The 17,629-nt window shown below is 44.9% G+C and overlaps 4 protein-coding genes across 9 annotated transcripts in view; 2 read left to right on the forward strand and 2 right to left on the reverse strand.

Moving 5' to 3' along the window:
* The window catches only part of LOC146258112 (uncharacterized), a 2,496-nt gene extending 2,468 nt beyond the window's left edge, over positions 1-28 (reverse strand). Inside the window, 1 exon segment of the mRNA XM_084672539.1 lies at positions 1-28. This exon segment is cut by the window's left edge and continues 219 nt beyond it. The gene's annotated coding sequence lies outside the window, so the exon portion shown is untranslated.
* A 3,376-nt stretch (positions 29-3,404) lies between these two features.
* Positions 3,405-14,610, forward strand: mterf2 (mitochondrial transcription termination factor 2). Of its 3 annotated transcripts, none has more exons than XM_084672149.1 (3): positions 3,405-3,453; positions 3,970-5,171; positions 14,377-14,610. In XM_084672149.1, exon 2 carries the CDS (start codon positions 4,002-4,004, stop codon positions 5,127-5,129), a length of 1,128 nt encoding a protein of 375 aa, XP_084528275.1. In that variant the 5' UTR covers positions 3,405-3,453; positions 3,970-4,001; the 3' UTR covers positions 5,130-5,171; positions 14,377-14,610. The 3 variants fall into 3 exon arrangements, with proteins under 3 accessions (XP_084528275.1, XP_084528276.1, XP_084528277.1); XM_084672150.1 differs by having other exon boundaries at positions 3,970-5,159; XM_084672151.1 differs by lacking the exon at positions 14,377-14,610 and having other exon boundaries at positions 3,970-5,775.
* LOC146258114 (dihydrofolate reductase) lies at positions 9,623-11,951 on the reverse strand. 3 transcript variants are annotated; one of them, XM_084672156.1, is made up of 6 exons: positions 11,704-11,951; positions 11,363-11,412; positions 11,105-11,210; positions 10,829-10,922; positions 10,146-10,276; positions 9,623-9,935 (listed from the first exon to the last, which is right to left on the reverse strand). In XM_084672156.1, exons 1-6 carry the CDS (start codon positions 11,802-11,804, stop codon positions 9,827-9,829), a joined length of 591 nt encoding a protein of 196 aa, XP_084528282.1. In that variant the 5' UTR covers positions 11,805-11,951; the 3' UTR covers positions 9,623-9,826. The 3 variants fall into 3 exon arrangements, with proteins under 3 accessions (XP_084528282.1, XP_084528280.1, XP_084528281.1); XM_084672154.1 differs by having other exon boundaries at positions 10,829-10,955; positions 11,704-11,945; XM_084672155.1 differs by having other exon boundaries at positions 10,146-10,261; positions 10,829-10,955; positions 11,704-11,923.
* Positions 14,611-15,780: 1,170 nt separating the features above from the next.
* Positions 15,781-17,381, forward strand: faap24 (FA core complex associated protein 24). 2 transcript variants are annotated; one of them, XM_084672152.1, is made up of 4 exons: positions 15,781-16,087; positions 16,410-16,549; positions 16,634-16,789; positions 16,908-17,381. In XM_084672152.1, exons 1-4 carry the CDS (start codon positions 15,991-15,993, stop codon positions 17,145-17,147), a joined length of 633 nt encoding a protein of 210 aa, XP_084528278.1. In that variant the 5' UTR covers positions 15,781-15,990; the 3' UTR covers positions 17,148-17,381. The 2 variants fall into 2 exon arrangements, with proteins under 2 accessions (XP_084528278.1, XP_084528279.1); XM_084672153.1 differs by having other exon boundaries at positions 15,998-16,133.
* Positions 17,382-17,629: the final 248 nt, after the last annotated feature.

Raw genomic sequence — 17,629 nt, forward strand, 5'->3', positions numbered from 1 at the left:
CTGACACTGGCTGTCCCTGTTTCTCGCACGCTGGAATTGGCAGACTGACTTAGAAATTAGGAACTTACTTTCGTTTGTCACACGGCCACGCCCCTAGCTCGTATCTTCTTACAGTGTAGATTCCTTCACACACACACATTCACACGCACACGCACACGCACACTCAAGCTGGCCCATACACAAGCAAGCACACACAAATTGCTTTCACTCTCATTTGTCACTGTTAATCAGTAATCTTTTTGTGTACACAGGTGAAAGGCAGTTTAACAAATAAAAGCATAGTCTGTGGCACAAAGATAGGGAAACAACAAATAGAACTTGTGAGTCCTGCCATCATTTGAGGCGCACCGATGAGTAGTTGGACAGGTTTAACTCATGGGCGCAGTCGATCACTGTCAAAGGCTTCTAAGAAAGGTTGACATAAGGAGAGGGACGTGTGCACGTGTGTGAGACTGCGTGTGTGAGAGAGAGACTGTGAAAAAGAAAGAGAGACTGTGTGTGTGTGTCTGCCTTCACTTGCATGCAGTCATGATTCCATGGGTAAAAGTGCGAGCAGTACAGTGCATGCATGGTCATGCTTATCTCAGTTGTGAAAGTGAGTCTCTAATTGTATTATCTGTTTTTTTTTGTTTGGTTTGTAAAATCTCCCTGACAAAAGATACAGGTTGGGTGAGCGTGTCCTTGGATCTGATCCGACACTTGTTACTTGTGACTGAGCAGCTGAAATGAATCCTGTTCCAAGTAACAGTTTTCTGAAACAATAAAGTCAAATTCTGAAGTAAATCAGAGGCCCTTCAAAAAACAATGGTGTTTTTTTTGCTCATGATTGCAAGGAAAAGACGGAAAAGATTGGTTGACTACACAGTCCTGACATGACTAAGAATTCAGTGACTAAACATCTTGTCTGGAGCAGAGGAGAACTAAGTTTCAGACCAAGACTACATGAAGACAGGGATGATTTCCTTCACACAGCAGGTTGGTTTCAAACCCACAGACTGAAAAAAGTTCATAAAACCACAAACAATCCAAAACTAACAGGCAAAACCAGGGTCAGAAAACAGGCAGAGGTCCATACAGGAATTCAACCTTTTTAGACGCTGGTAGAGATAAGGAAGAATGCTGACGGCATGATCTAGCAGGGAGTAGAGGAACAGACAGGGTGCAATGGGCCAATGGAGTCAATGGGCACAGGTGAAGCTTGCAATGCTGATTGTTCTAAATTGAGGGGCGTGGTTGAAAGCCTAGGCTGACACCAACCTCCCAGGGATGAATCCTTACAGAACAATAGAATGAGGTTCATCATAGATGAGATTATCTTGTGCACATTGTTGCTGTTGTTCCAAAGACAGACAATGTTATATCTTAGACCCCTGGGAAACACAGTAAAAAATAGTTTACTGCAACATTACAATCAAGTTGTGAGACCAGTCTAATCATGTATCTAGCATACTGCAGGTTGGGGAGCCATGAATCTGATGTCTCTCTCTGCAGGAGGAAGAAGGGAGTGGAAGTGAAAGAGAACTGGTTAAATAGAGGTCTATTTAGCTGAAGTAGTTGTAACCATGGTTTCTTGACAGTTCTTCTGTTATATCAACACCAGACCTCAAAAGAAACAGAGTGACATTAAAAGGAAGCAGGGAGATACAGCAAATCATCTGGTCCAAGTGTTTTCAACCACAACTGTGCTACTCAGAAAGAGCAGCACAGCAATGACAAATATGCTGCTCTGATAAACCATTAACTAAAGCTAACATTAAGTTACTATTAAGTTTACTGTAAGATAACCATTAACAGTTTGATGAGATGACATTCAGAAATAGAGAGATGTGTGCCAGGTTACAATGACCACATGGTGTCTGCTAGAGTAACCAGACTTTGACTCTCCATTCTGAGACCTCGACAATGCTTAGATGCTGCAGTGTCAGCATAACCTACCCTGGTCACCAACTCTTTACGCCACTTCCCTGTAACCAGACGCTGCGGTCCGTCACGGAAAAACCTTGCGGCTCAAGAACAGCCTCTACCCTATTGCAGCCGGCCTCATCAACAAGGCCCTAGACCCACACTGACTCTGACTGGTTAGTCCTGCTCTGAAGACACATATCTTCTATTGTTCATTTGTCTATTTTAACAAAAAAAATCAAATTTTTGTACTTGCTTGTTTGGTCATTGCACGTTTCTGAATCATCAGACCAAAGCCACTGCCTGATAGTGATACCCTCCCTGGTAGCTAACCTGTTTCTGATACTGACTCTGAATTAACTGGACAACGAGATAAACATCTCCGGCATTCAGTAATGTGTTCAGATTGCTCTGCTGTATCAGATTGGGATGGGTGAGGTTTCCTGTGTAGGGCTGGGAGAACCGAATGATCGAGCGTTGGGATTGAACTCCTGCTGTGAGGACATCTGGCTGCCTGCTCATCTCACTGGGTTGATTGCAGCGATCAGACCTGTGGATTTGAAAAGCTTGTTTGAAATGTAAATTTGTCCGAAACAGTTCATGGAAATGTGGGATGCAAAATAGCTGTAGGTGAGAAGGAATGGAGAGGAATGCCGAAAGAGAAATCGCCTTTAATTGTTGAGGTAAGAATAGAGGCACAAAAAAAGGTCTACTCTTCAACCGCCAACCCCCACCTGGTGTGGCGCCCTCAGATGCACCCCCCAGGTGATTTCTGTTATGACATCTTAAATTGTGGTGTTGTATTGGATTTTGTTGTGAAGCACTTTGTGATTTTTATCTGTGAGACTGAGGTGCTATACAAATAAACTTTACTTACTAACTTACATTATGTACATTTAATAGCATGCATTTAATACCAATACATGTGTATGTATAGGTTGGACAGGTCTGAAAACAGAATAGTCCATGGTAGGCGGGGGATTATTATTTTGTATTGGGGCGGTACCCAGATTTGCGCTTTTTGGGGAGGGGAAGGGGGGGGGGGGGGGGGGTCTGTGCTGGTGATACATCTTGCCCAGGGCGCCAAATGTGCTAGGACCGGTACTGTTGGTTTGCGTTCGTCACTATACGTCTTGAATGACTAGTTCTAAGGATTTTGTGTTTTACACCAAAAAACTGACGTTGTTCTCTTATATTCTCTTAAAAAATTACATATGAGAACGCTGTCTCCCCTCCGTTTGGTTGCGATATCAAGACGAAATCTTTCACTTTTTGATTCGAGTGGTTTGTGCGCGCACTCCTGCGAGGGGGTGCTTTTGAGGGCGAGGTGCTTCTGGAGGCACAACACCTGTTCTCGCCATCATTTCAACGATTTAAACTGGCTTTGGTTAGCGTACTACGTGGGAAACGATTCACCGCCACTTGGCGGCACTGTGGCCAGGACGTCAGAATAATCACACCCAACCGAGCTAAATGACGAGGTAGAATTTCATAACAGAACGCCACATCCGTTGACCGCTGCCGGTGTCTGCAACGTAAACAAGCTTTAAGGTAATGCCAAGGGTTTTTACAAGTTTATACTACCAAGAATGCAAAATGTATGACCAAACATGCTTTCTGAGTCAGTCGTTAGTTTAGGTAGTATGCATGCAGTACAGTAATTATTTTGCACTTCGCCAGTCTTTTAAGAAAAGCAAGCCCCAAACCTGATAGCAAGTTACAGCTCCCAGTTTCTCACATACAAGCAAGTTATGAAAACTCAGAAAATGCTTAACAACATTCCTACGTTATAGTGATCTGTGGTCTCTCCAGATGCACACACTGAACCCTCCCTCCCTCCCTCCCTCCCTCCCTCCCTCCCTCCCTCCCTCCCTCCCTCCCTCCCTCCCTCCCTCCCTCCCTCCCTCCCTCCCTCCCTCCCTCCCTCCCTCCCTCCCTCCCTCCCTCCCTCCCTCCCTCCCTCCCTCCCTCCCTCCCTCCCTCCCTCCCTCCCTCCCTCCCTCCCTCCCTCCCTCCCTCCCTCCCTCCCTCCCTCCCTCCCTCCCTCCCTCCCTCCCTCTCCTTTAGGGTAATCTGCATTTACCAGGGACATCACCCCCATGTTGCGTGTTATCGTGAGGTCCCTGTGTACGCGGTGCCAAGCCCTTCCACACCCCTCTCTCCTGAGCAGGCCCTGTTCCACCTCTGGCCAGCTGGAGAACACAGAGACGGTGGAAGCCCTCTATGATCTGTCCGTGGACATCCAGAAGATCCGCCAGCTCAAGGGCTGGGTGCTGCTCCAGAGCCCTGCCTACGTCAGCCAGACCGCCCAGCTGCTGAGGGACCTGGGGGCGGTAGGGCCCGTGGTCGCCCGGGTCCTGGAGCTGTTCCCCGAGGCTGTGCTCTGCAGCCCGGATGAGATGCTGGCCCAGCGAGAGCTCTGGAGCTCTGTCTGCCCCAACCCCAAGGAGCTGGTGGGCATCATCGAGAAGTTCCCCGCCTCCTTCTTCACCTCCTCCTGCCACCACAGCAACCAGCGGGAGAACATCACCTTCTTCCGGAGCCTGCAGCTGAACAGGCGCGTGGTTGCCAAGCTGATGGCCAGCGCCCCGCAGAGCTTCAGCCGGCCGGTGCAGCAGAACCAGGTGATGGTGAAGACTCTGCAGGAAGCCTATCTGGAGCTGGGCGGAGAGGAGGCCAACATGAGGGTCTGGCTTCAGAAGCTGCTGAGCCAGAACCCCTTTGTGCTCCTCAAACCCCCCGAGGTGCTGAGAGACAACCTGCTGTTCCTCAGCGCCCGCGGCTTCTCCGCAGCCCAGCTCCTCCGCCTGCTCTCCAAGCTCCGGGGCTTCGTCACCGAACTCAACCCCCACAGCATGCGCCTCTCCCTGGCCTACTCTCAGGACACGCTGGCCTGCTCAGACGCTGACCTTCAGGACATCGTCCTCCGCTGCCCGGCTCTGCTCTACTTCCCCGCAGCCGTCCTGGAGGAGAGGATCCAGGGGCTGCTTGGCGCCGGGGTCAGCCTGGCCCAGATCATACAGACCCCGTCGGTGCTGGAGCTGACCCCCCAGATCGTCAGCTACCGCTTCCAGAGACTGAAGGCTCGCGGCTACAGCGTGGGGACAGGCAGCCTGGAGGTTCTCAACGGCACCAAGAAAGACTTTGAGGCGAGCTACAGCAAGCTGCAGCTGCGCAGGGAGAGGCCTCTCTTCAACCCTGTGGCTCCGCTGGCGGGAGACGACTGAAGCCGGCGTGAACGTGGGAACTCTGATCAGGTTGATTTATTGGTAATGGATGGAAAGTGGATTTGAAAGGGAACGAGTCCTAAAACTTCTACAGTACTAAAGTGGTGCTAGTTATGCCGAGAACACAGTGAACAAACGAACCTTCATTAATCTTGTGGAATATATGGGGTTTCTGATGTGCTCATCCTAATCACAATCGGTTGATTCAGCGCCTGGTTAACATCCTGTCTTATAATAGGGGTGGATGAAATCAAGCATTCTGATTGGTTGAGAGGGAGTTCCGGGGTGTGCGTTATTGAGCGATAAAGTACTGTACGCCTTTCTACATTTACATTCGGAGAGTTCCATATTAGTGAGGTTTGGCTGTTGGATTGCACTTTAGAGCAGGTTTGATTTATGCCCTGTCTGTTTCCCGTATGTCTCTCTGTCGGTGCCTACTCCCTATCACTGTGGAAGAAAAGGGATTTCCCACGCGCTCATCTTAATCACCATCAGTAGATCAGCTATTACCTTATCACCTGTTCATATATCCTGTCTTATTATTCACATGTCTGTGTTCCTCCTGTAGCCTACTGTGTTCTGATGATGTCACAGTTCTGTGATGTAGGATCCTCCTGCCTCTAATAACAGACACCTGTTGGCTGTTTGTTATCTTTGTTTCTCTCTGTTCACTATAAACACAGTCCTCTGGCCTTCATGCCTCAGAGAGAAGTTGCAGTTGAATCTGCAAGTGTACTGACTTTGACCTCATTGGCTCTGGAAAATACTGCTATTTAGATCTCCATGAAAATACTCATCATTGCGGATGTGCTGTGAGTAAGTAATTGTGTTTTCCCGACGTAGATTACTGTCCGAGGTCTTGTTGGTTTGGCTGGTTGGTTTGAGTGTTTTGGATAAGTGCTCGTCTGTATTTCTCTGTTCAGCTAAATGAATATGCAGAGGGGCCTGTGTGCTGGGTCACTGGCGGAGCACATTACTCCTTCTGAAGGCCTTCTCTCTCTCTGTTTCTCTGTCTGTCTCTCCATCTCTCTGTCTCTCTCTCTGTCTCTCCATATCTCTGTCTGTCTCTCCATCTCTCTGTCTCTCTCTCTGTTTCTCCATATCTCTGTCTGTCTCTCCATCTCTCCATATCTCTGTCTGTCTCTCCATCTCTCTGTCTCTCTCTCTGTTTCTCCATATCTCTGTCTGTCTCTCCATCTCTCTGTCTCTCTCTCTGTTTCTCCATATCTCTGTCTGTCTCTCCATCTCTCTGTCTCTCCATCTCTCTGTCTCTCTCTCTGTCTCTCCATATCTCTGTCTGTCTCTCCATATCTCTGTCTCTCTCTCTGTCTCTCCATATCTCTATCTGTCTCTCCATCTCTCTGTCTCTCTCCTCTCTGTTTCTCCATATCTCTGTCTCTCTCTCCATCTCTCTCTCTCTCCATCTCTCTGTCTCTCTCTCTGTTTCTCCATATCTCTGTCTGTCTCTCCATCTCTCTGTCTCTCTCCTCTCTGTTTCTCCATATCTCTGTCTGTCTCTCCATCTCTCTGTCTCTCTCCTCTCTGTTTCTCCATATCTCTGTCTGTCTCTCCATCTCTCTCTCTCTCCTCTCTGTTTCTCCATATCTCTGTCTCTCTCTCCTCTCTGTCTCTCTCTCTGTCTCTCTCTCCCTCTCTCTGTCTCTCTCTCCCTCTCTCTCCATCTCTCTGTCTCTCTCTCCATCTCTCTGTCTCTCCATCTCTCTGTCTCTCTCCTCTCTGTTTCTCCATATCTCTGTCTCTCCATATCTCTGTCTGTCTCTCCATATCTCTGTCTCTCTCTCCATCTCTCTGTCTCTCTGTCTGTCTCTCCATCTCTCTGTCTCTCTCTCTGTCTCTCTCTCTGTCTCTCCATCTCTCTGTCTCTCTCTCTGTCTCTCCATATCTCTGTCTGTCTCTCCATATCTCTCTCTGTCTCTCCATATCTCTCTCTGTCTCTCCATATCTCTCTCTGTCTCTCCATATCTCTGTCTGTCTCTCCATATCTCTCTCTGTCTCTCCATATCTCTCTCTGTCTCTCCATATCTCTCTCTGTCTCTCTCTCTGTCTCTCTCTCCATCTCTCTCTCTCTCTCTCCATCTCTCTGTCTCTCTCTCCATCTCTCCATCTCTCTCTCTCTCTCTCCATCTCTCTGTCTCTCTCCTCTCTGTTTCTCTCCCCCCCCCCCTCTGTTTCGAGGCCGGCTGGGGCTCAAACCAGGCCCAGAGTGCTTTTTAATGGAGAGCCAGCTATGCAGCTAATGAGCCCAAGACCGTGTGCCTCAAGGTCCCCGTCTGAAGGCGTGTGTGACGGTCAGCGAGTAGAAAGAGGGGCCGCTGGGGGCTGACCAATGGGAGGCATCGAAACACACGTCCGGAAAAACGGGTTCCATGTGGCCCATGCTCAGCGTGAAGCTGGTTGTCATGGTGACGGCGGAGGGGTGAGTGCACGTTGGAATCGAGTGTGGCCGTGTCCAGGGATAGACTAAAGTACATCCAGCAGCTATGGACCCAGAAGGACTCGGGGAGGGGGGCTGGTTTAAGGCATGTTAGCTGGTTGTAAACAGGAACATTTTGTTTCTGAAGGTGGGAGGATATGCCTAGAAGTCTAGTGTGGGGACACTGAGAGTGCTTGAGAGTAACTAAGTGTCTTCTGTTTCAATGTGCTTTCAGGCTGTCCTATTCATTCTCTATCCTTTCATGGCTGTATCACTCCTGTCCTGCTCTGATCCACTCTCCCTCCTTCAGGCTGAGTCAGTGACCAAAGCACAACAGGTTGATAGGTGGACCTATAGTTCGTTTTCATTTTAGACGTGACACAATAACTCCTATAAAATATGGAAAGGGGTGACACCTGCGTATAAGCCCTGTGATGTCCAGCAGAGAGCAGTATTGTGGAGGGTGATGGTGGTAAATATTCAACACTCGAGGACAGTAGGGCTCAGAATGAATGGGAGCTTCAGAGATCCAAGCATCTCCTCCCTGCTGCTCCCCTTGCCATCGTTCACACTGGTGAAGGTGAATTTCTAAAAGTTGAAACCAATGAATGAATGAATATATGGATAGATTTATAAGTGAATGCATGGTGAGGTACTGTAATATATATATATATATATATATATATATATATATATATATATATATATATATATATATATATATATATATATATATATATATATATATATATATATATATATATGAAAAAGGAAAAACTGAAAATGTTAAGACAGGGAAAGTAGCCTTAGTTAGAGCCTGTCATGTGACTCACTGACTGATCTTGGAGCTCCCCCTAGTGGTCTGGTGTACACATGCAATAAGCGGCTTAATGAGGGATCAGTCATTCATGAAATTGATCATTTATTATCACAACACACAATGAAAATACATCCATTTTATAGACACTCTTGCAAGAAATGTTATAAATAACCAGCAGCAACCCTTAAATGATTACTATGAAACATTCACAACAGCAGTTTACATAATACACACACTGCACGTTCTGTCCTAAAGTGCCTGACAGACGCTTATATCATATTATAATGTATTTCAAGAATAAAATAATCTACAAGATCCGAGAGAAACCAGAGACCCCCAGATCAGATGCATCAGATGTCTGGGTAGTGGGCATCGTCTGTGGTTGGGAGCAAACCACATCTTCACATGACTAACCCACGGATCACGACTGACGTCAGCTCTCACTATGACAATATGACTAACCCATGGATCACGACTGACGTCAGCTCTCACTATGACAATATGACTAACCCATGGATCATGACTTGACGTCAGCCCTCACTACGACAGAGGAAGGGAGAGAGAGAAAGACCGAGAATAGAGAGATATAGAAATAGACATGGAGAGAGAGAGAGCGGGAGAGAAACAGAGAGAGAGAACAGAGAGAGAGAACAGAGAGAGAGACAGAGAGAGAGAGAGAGAGAGAGAGAGAGAGAGAGAGAGAGAGAGAGAGAGAGAGAGAGAGAGAGAGAGAGAGAGAGAGAGAGAGAGAGAGAGAGAGAGAGAGAGAGAGAGAGAGATACCTCTGATAAGAAAGGAAAGATTACATCATGACTCATGTCGCCTGGAAGAGCAAGATCAGAGAGCAGGGGTAAATGAGCACCAGCTGGCTTGCAGCCTGCAGCTGACGACAGCTTCAGCAACACCCTCTGTGCTCTTCTGACCCGCCAGGCTTCTCCAGAACAGAGTCCTGGGAGGGGCATAGTGAGCATCTGACAGCATGATGCTGCAGGTTCAAATACCCCCCCCCCCCCCGCACGTCACTTTGGATAAAAGTGTCTGCTAAATATTAAATGTTACTCATTTATTACGATTGATCTGATAGGAACTGGAGTGAGATATTTAAAAATATATATTTATTATTCCTTACCAGTGGAGACGATTGGCTTACATAAAAGAATGGTTGTCTAAATGATATTACCATACAAGACTGCAGAGGTTTACTTATAATTCTAGCATCTTCCATAAACAAAGCAAAAATCTGTGCACGTCATTTATTGTGAAATCAGGAATTTACACCCTGCAACAAGTTTTGAATCCACAACTGCATGGTTGGCTTTGGAAGGAGACTTTCTCTGATCAGTCGTGTATTTCTGCTTCATTCAGTCATCACAGCATCAGCAGACCTATAGATCTCTGCTTCATTCAGTCATCACAGCATCACCAGACCTATAGATCTCTGCTTCATTCAGTCATCACAGCATCACCAGACCTATAGATCTGCTTTTTGAAAACTTGAAACTTGTACTTGATGCCGTTTTCCTCCTGAATCTCATTTGGAACATGTGGAAACCTTGATCACAAGAAAAAGAAAGAGACATATCTTAAGATGCACACCAACCTTGTGTTTTTTCACTAAATCTCCATAATCTTCATGGAGCCATGTTTGTTCAAAAGCCAAATAAGAAAATAGAATACAATTAAATTACCATATTCAATGGATTATAAATTACCATAATGGTATTACCCTTCAACTGTAGAGATAATTGCATTCTTACTGTACCTAGACTGCTTTATAAAGATCCTCCGGTCAAGCTCGGGGAAGAAGACATCACAGTTGAAGTCGGCCATGACGTCTGTGAGGTAGACCAGGTCACACCAGGGGTGTTCCATGCCTTCCTGCAGACCACACAACTATGACGTCTGTGAGGTAGACCAGGTGTATTTATAATGGCATTTAGCTGTATCATATTCACAAGAATGTTAATGATAGAAGCACGCGCCTTTGCTGTACTGGGTTCTATTTACGCCCTGGAGAAGAAGTTGACCCCCCCGATTGTCATTGTATAATTCGCACACTGTTGCAGACCACAAAACCATGCCGTGGTAGCCGGACAAGAAGCTATGGTACTTAACCCTTGTGCTCACAATGACCCGAAGGTTCACAACGACCCATCGTTGTGCTGCGACAACTTTACCCAATACAAAAACAAACATTTTTCTTTTAACCTTCGCGTTGTGGGGGGTGTGAGACAGCCCGACGGTTAAAAGAAAATACTTCACTTTATTTTTGTATGAGGTAAAGTTGTTGCAACACGTGGGGAGGTCACATTGACTGAAGGGTCACAATGACCCGAAGATAATGCACACACACGTATACACACTGATAGACACAGACACACACAAACACACACACAGACACACACACAGCCAGTCACACGTTGGGTCATTTTGCTTAACAGTTACCTTGTAGACCTGGTGGCCTCCTACGACCCAGATGGTCTCTACAAGGTCCCTGATGTGCGGGAGAGACGTCAGGCCAACGGCCGCTTTAAAATCCCTGCAAAGGAAATGCGCGTGTTCGGGCACGGCGCTGGGAGGAACCGCAACACGCGCATTAAACAACCAACAGACCCAGCAAAGATGTTACGCTACATCTCAACCGGGCTATCATTTCAATACATTCAGTTAAAGCGCAACAGGGATATCGTATTGGCAAGCGGCGGTGTGTGTATGTCTCACCCGAGGGTCTTGCTCAGAACCACATGGACAACATTAGACATGGGAAACAGACTTTCGGGGTTGGAGTACCAACAGGTCTTTCCCCAAATCAACAGGTTAATCTTTCCTGCACCACAACCACAAAAAGGAATCGTATTTTTAGTGACACCGTTATATACTTGATTAAACGTACCTGCAAAATCTAGATTAAAAGGTTGAGATAAGCCTCGAAAATAAATATCATAGTTCAGTACAAAATCTTTTACATTTCCATTTTACCTGCTCGGGACACTCTTGTGACTGTGTCTACAAAAAACTTGAACTCTGTCCTGTAAAAAGGAGATATAGCGGTTGAAATCTACTGGACCAAAAGGAGATTTTAGCCTATAAAATAAAGCTGTAAAATGATATAAAACTGAAGACAAAATGGTTCAATGACAAACAACTAAAATTCCACGAGATTCAAATATGTGTAGAGACATCAAGATTTAATAGTAAACAGATATTACCATATTCAAACAACCTGTAAATTGACAAATGCGTCGTTCCTGATTCGAAAAGAAAATGCATTACGCATCCGTAAGCCTACTAGCCTACAGTAAATCTATCTTCATTCTTACGGTAAATGCCAAGGCAAGCGTCCATTCTTCCCTATTCCCCAGTTGCTGCACGCTGCCGCGATGAGCCGAAGCGGTCTTCTGTGCTCCTTGTCCAAACTCATTGTAATAGAATTAAACACGACTGCGCAAAGTGAGATTATCACTGTTTCTTACATAACTGCATCTGTCAATCAGCTTGTGAACGTGCGCAATAGGATCATGATTGACTACTATGGAACAAACAAGGCGGAGCCACAAATGTCTATCGATTAGCCTGTCGAATCACCACTACAATGTTTAACTGTTAGCCCCCACATCTGGAAACGCTGGGAAGGAATGCAACGTGACTTTCAATGGGCCAGCTAAACATTGTGCAATAGCTTAAATGGAACAAAAAGGAACGTTTCTGGCAACTGGTCAACCAATGGATAACCATACACCACCAAAAGCTACAGCTAGATTACGTTTTGTTTATTGCATATCCACAAACAACAGATAAAACAAACAAACAAAATATAGCCTACTACTTAACAGTAGCAATAGCAAGACGTGCGCTGGTGAACTTTATAACTCAGAAGCTCAAACGATAACCCTGAAAATGTCCAGAAGATATAAAAAAAAATTGCATGTGGCTGTTAACAGAATAATTTAGTGGTAAAATCCAGTCTTCTGACAGTTTGTCCCCACACCAATAGTAATACATGGATCTTGCAGGCTACCTGTCTTGAGCCCTTAGATAAACCATGTTGTTTAAAAAAATCTTCAAATTTCAAACACTTTAAGGACTTCCTCAGCTCCTTACAGGGACAATTGGAAAACAATGAAGGACCCTGGTGGGGAAATCATATACAGCTGCCTCCGACACACACACACACACACACACACACACACACACACACACACACACACACACACACACACACACACACTAACACTAAGAACAGTATGTTCCTGTGGTTGAGTAGGCAGAGTCCTGTCCTCAGCACATGTGGCTTGTCTGCCTCTGAATATCGTGGAAAAACTACATCTCACTTAGGGATCATTTGTTTTATGAAACCCTGCATTCAAAACCCTTCTATTGCCCAGGGCAGGTATGCTCTTGAGAAGCTCTATAAACTTCACACCCTGGTAGCAATCAATAAATCAAATGCTCTGACGAATCTGTGGCTGTCAGGACTGTAATAAACACAACCAATCAACGTTCCCGACTGAATGCAATGATTGGATGGGCTACTTGTCTGTCTGTCTGTCTGTCTGTCTGTCTGTCTGTCTGTCTGTCTGTCTGTCTGTCTGTCTACCTCCCTCCCGGAAGTGGTCAGGCAGCGAGCGTTAGAGGAGTGGCTGTGAAGGGACGGGGTGGGATGTGAAGAGTTGGATACTTTCAAACTCAAACCAGATTTTGTAGTTTAACAAAACTTACCTAACCTGACTTTAAATATGCTGTGTAAATCTCTTTCTATCTGCTGGAGGAGAATCTGGGCTGTTTCCTCCTTTCAGCTGAGGTTAGGAGGCCTCATGAAATATTTCCCTCTTAATTTGTTCATGTCTTTTATTTGTCAGGTACACAGAACAACACAAGGTTAGACTGGGCACTGAAATTCTTAAGACAAGACAATGCAAGCACCTGGCATAACATAACATATAAGTACACGGAACACAATTTACATCAATGCTGAGCTGAAATAAGTGAAACTTCCTAAATATACAGATAGCAATAAATATCGACTATACTAACCCTAATACTAAAACTTCCTAAATTACGTCTAACAATAAATAGTACACTATACTAATCCTAAATGCACAAAAAACCTGTTTCAACCCTATTACCTATTCTAACCTAAGTGGAGTACAGTACAATAGTGCAAATTTGCAGATCAGTGACTATGTCAATGACCATACAGGAGCCTGGTAGCGAGGTACAGTGAGGTACAGTAGTGCAAAGTTACTGATAGTGCAACCAGTAGCTGAAAGTGACAGTGTATAAGTGACTAGTGTGCAGTAAATCAATGTCCATATCAGTGTCCATTCAGAAACCTGATGGCCCTTGGGTAGAAACTGTTGTCCAGTCTGCGTGTGCGCGACCGGATGCTGCGGTAACGCCTGCCAGAAGGCAACGGGATAAAGAGACTGAAGGATGGGTGGGAACAGTTTCTTAGAATCCTGCCGGCTTTCCTTAGGCAACGTGTGTGGTAGGTGTCCCATAGGGCTGGGAGCTTTGTCAAAACCATCGTTTTACGTATTCAAATCCGATTGGCTGTATGGTATATATATATTGGTTATATGTCAAATATGACAAAGTCGTGTCTGCTTTAAAATATTGAGTGTTTTTATGAATGTCTATTTATGTGACAAATGCATTTTGAGGTGTGAAACTGTAATCCAGAACAGAACGTAAAATCAATAAGTTTCTGCACCGTTTAAATGGGCCTAGTGGAAAGACCAACTGACCTTTTAACACACAAGACCATCACATTCTTATGGGTTAACTGATATTGTTCCGTTGTTAATTCCAATTGGTCTCAAACTGAAAGCGGAACATCTGACAGGTTTTTTGTCTATGTGGGATCCCAGGGTGTGTTTGTTAAGTAGTCTGAAACCAGGCCTCCACACTAACGTAATCTTTTGCAAATACTTTCATCCAAAAGAAAGACTCATCAAGACTCCCAGGCATACTAGTATTACGTCTTCTTACAGGGCTGCTTGTATTGACATGGGACGAGTTGGAGGAAGAGTTCACCGGATGTGTGCGTACAGTTGGAGGAAGAGTTCACCGGATGTGTGCGTACAGTTGGAGGAAGAGTTCACCGGATGTGTGCGTACAGTTGGAGGAAGAGTTCACCGGATGTGTGCGTACAGTTGGAGGAAGAGTTCACCGGATAAGTGTGCGTACAGTTGGAAGTAGAATTGAAATGAGAAGCCGCCATCCCCAGGTGGTTATGTTGTTATACATCTCTGAATTCAACAGTTATCTCAGTGTGCTTGTTTGAAAAAGACAATAACAAAATGTATCCCTTGGGAAAATCACAGCCAGATCTAATTGATTGAGGCATCACATGTCAGTTTTACAATCATGTGAGCTCTGACTGGCGACAGTCTCACCTCAGCATCATGAGGACCACAACTGAACTTATTTGTCACGGCCAAGTAACATGGAGATGGGAATTACAAACAATTGTGTAATATTTACTATGAATTGGTATAGAGGCTACTGAGGTATAATAATTTGTATTTGGTTTGAATTTGTATTAAATAGAAATGCTCTTGGTGGGAGTTTTGTGGGTGGGATTTTGTTAGAATTGTTCTCGTTTGAAGAGTATAGTGTGAGTATAGACTGTGACACTCTCTGAAGGGTGCAGCTATGTAGGCCTATAGTTGTTTTCTATATTGGCAAAACTATGGAAGCAAATCAGTTACATAATGTTTTTAATTTTAAAACGCATTGAATACTTAATTATGAAATTGAAACACCACCGAATTTGTTGGTTTTTAATTCACATCTTTAAAATGTAAATGTATTTCAATGGAAATAAATTATTCAGATCCAAAAATTCAAGCTTCGGAAATTCAGGTTGCTCGAATGGTGAAGGTCAGATCCCAAACATTAAATAAAGAAACATATATGGGCCCAAAAAAGTCTGATTGTAACATCCGGTATACCAAGGATAGGTAAGACAATCGAGCCTGAATGCAATCGAACCATCTCGTTTCTCCGATAAGGGTCCAACTGCAGACCTCTCTCCTTAAACCACTTTCATTCAGGTGAAGCTGCAGTCAGTCATACATGCATACATGCAAATCAGTCAGACAGTCACTGACTGAGGAGAGTGGTCTGGTCTGAATTTCACCAGAGCAGCATTAATTTTATTTTTTAATTCTGAGCTTGAATTTTTTGTTATTGAATCTTTGGGAAATTTTGGTATCTGATTTGTTTTTAACATCGACATAAATTAATATTTCAATTCTTAAGAGGTGAATTCCAAACCAAAACATTCGGTGGTGTTAAAATTTCAGTAATATTAATATTTCAGTAAAATTTCAGTTAATTATTCAATGCCTTTTAAAATATAAAATATTATGTCACTGGTTTGTTTCCATACAAAACAACCATTTTTATATTGTCAACGGCGGCGATGCCCCGTAATAGACCTGGAGCAGAACTACAGTAGGTGGCGGCAGTGAGTACTAAGCAGTGGTGGCGTTCTAGTATCGTGGAATAAGGAGAGGAAGACGAGGTTGAAATGTTTGGAGGCAAAATAGCCACAGGTCACTCTGTAGTCTACTGCTGGAATCTTAAAATACCGTATATAAATGGAGACAAAAGTAGTCGTGAATGCAGTTCCCCCATATGGACATGTTATTGCGCATGAAAAATGGAAAGGCTCTGTTCTCGTGCAGAGTTTGAAGGGTAAGGAATATCACGATGCGCTCAGTAACACTAACAGTATCAGATGGTAAGTTGAATTGAGAGATCGATAGTTCTGAGTTTCGTGTATGTAGTTATCTACTTTCGTAGACAGTTGACCTCAGACATGAGAGAAAGCACTTAATTGCTTTCGTTGTAGCTCTCTATGTGATTCCGTTACTATAATACTGACCGTTCTGTGAACCGCTTCTTTTCATAGGCCTACTATGTAGATAGTTAGTTTTCAATGTAAACGACGAGGCTCGGAAACAGGACACGACCACAGTATTTCTCAATTGATCGTGGCTACAATTTTCTATTCAAGGAAGTGTGAAAACTACTTTTGAGAAGGAACTGAGCGTCGTGGACTTCCACCTGTCCAACAACAACTGCATCCTGTACGTTTCTGAGACTGACGTTGTAGCCGGAAACGGTTACAAAAGAAAGTTGGTTCGCTTCAGAAATGTAAGTTTATTTCTAGTCCTATTCACTTGGGAAGATTTTCAGATGCGACAACTTTTCTTGTGAGTGTACCCCTTTCTGTTGAAGGCCAACAGTAGTCTGCAGGGGATAGTCTTGGTGGAGAAGACTATACTGAGCGAGCAGTCCTTTGCTGCCATACAGAAGTTTGTGGTGATTGAGTTGGGCCTGATACTGTTACCTGTTACCAACCAGGTGGAGGCATCCCAACTCCTGACTCAGATGGTAAGAAATATACATGATAAAAGCCACGTCATGTCTCAACCTTTTACCGGAAAAAACTTAAGGGGCGGATAATCCATGTACTTAGAAACTTGTCGTTTGTGGTGTCTGTTTTCTGCAGGCCGTTGGGGAAAGTAAGGAGAACCCGTTCCGGCGGAGGAGTGTGTCGTATCTGTTGGACCCCCTGGTCATGTCTCTGGTGCAGCAGATACCAGGAGTGGGGAAGGTTCGAGCCATGTCCCTGCTCCAGCACTTTTCCAGCATCCAGCAACTGTGCAACGCTGGCATCCATGAGCTGGAGCCAGTCGTGGGCCAGGCTGCAGCCCAGCACGTGCACAGCTTCTTCCACCAGCAGGCCTGACAGCACAGCGGATCCCTAGTTACACATGTCAATAAACTCCAGCGTTCCATAACCTGTTTTTTGTATGCGATCGAGCAAGTGCAAGTGTTGAATTTAATATACATTTTAACTTGTGTTTCGACTGTGTTTACGTGATAGTCTTTGTGTAGTTCTGGACTGTGGGCAGATCGAATGGAGGGAAAGACTTTTAAATAAAGCAGAGGCCTCACCACTAGATGGGGTAAAAGATGTTTACTCGTGCCTCTCACTGTGGACTTGCGAAGTCTGGAACAGTCTTGACTCAACCTGTGACTTTCATTACAACTGACAGTGAAAACAGACCAGAAACCAGAAGGAGAATCGATGTGCTGCTGTCACACTGCGTTCTATAAAACCCATTCCATTAGCAAGGGAACGGCTTCACTCTCAATGAATGAGCACTTTCCTGGCAGCCTGCTGAAAGCCCTGTTTCCTAACCACTCAGTCACTACCGCCTTTTATAC

Source organism: Hypomesus nipponensis, chromosome 14 (genome assembly GCF_054491055.1).
Source record: "Hypomesus nipponensis isolate SF chromosome 14, ASM5449105v1, whole genome shotgun sequence".
NCBI classification, from domain to species: domain Eukaryota; kingdom Metazoa; phylum Chordata; class Actinopteri; order Osmeriformes; family Osmeridae; genus Hypomesus; species Hypomesus nipponensis.

Coding starts and splice junctions, on each gene's coding strand:
- LOC146258114 (XM_084672154.1), bottom strand. CDS start 11,804: ATGAGTTTGGACAAGGAGCACAGAAGACCGCTTCGGCTCATCGCGGCA. Junction 11,413..11,703: donor CGCTTGCCTTGGCATTTACC/GTAAGAATGAAG, acceptor TCCTTTTTACAG/GACAGAGTTCAAGTTTTTTG. Junction 9,936..10,145: donor ATCTTTATAAAGCAGTCTAG/GTACAGTAAGAA, acceptor CTTGTGATCAAG/GTTTCCACATGTTCCAAATG.
- faap24 (XM_084672152.1), top strand. CDS start 15,991: ATGGAGACAAAAGTAGTCGTGAATGCAGTTCCCCCATATGGACATGTT. Junction 16,550..16,633: donor AGTTGGTTCGCTTCAGAAAT/GTAAGTTTATTT, acceptor TTTCTGTTGAAG/GCCAACAGTAGTCTGCAGGG. Junction 16,790..16,907: donor CCCAACTCCTGACTCAGATG/GTAAGAAATATA, acceptor TGTTTTCTGCAG/GCCGTTGGGGAAAGTAAGGA.
- mterf2 (XM_084672149.1), top strand. CDS start 4,002: ATGTTGCGTGTTATCGTGAGGTCCCTGTGTACGCGGTGCCAAGCCCTT.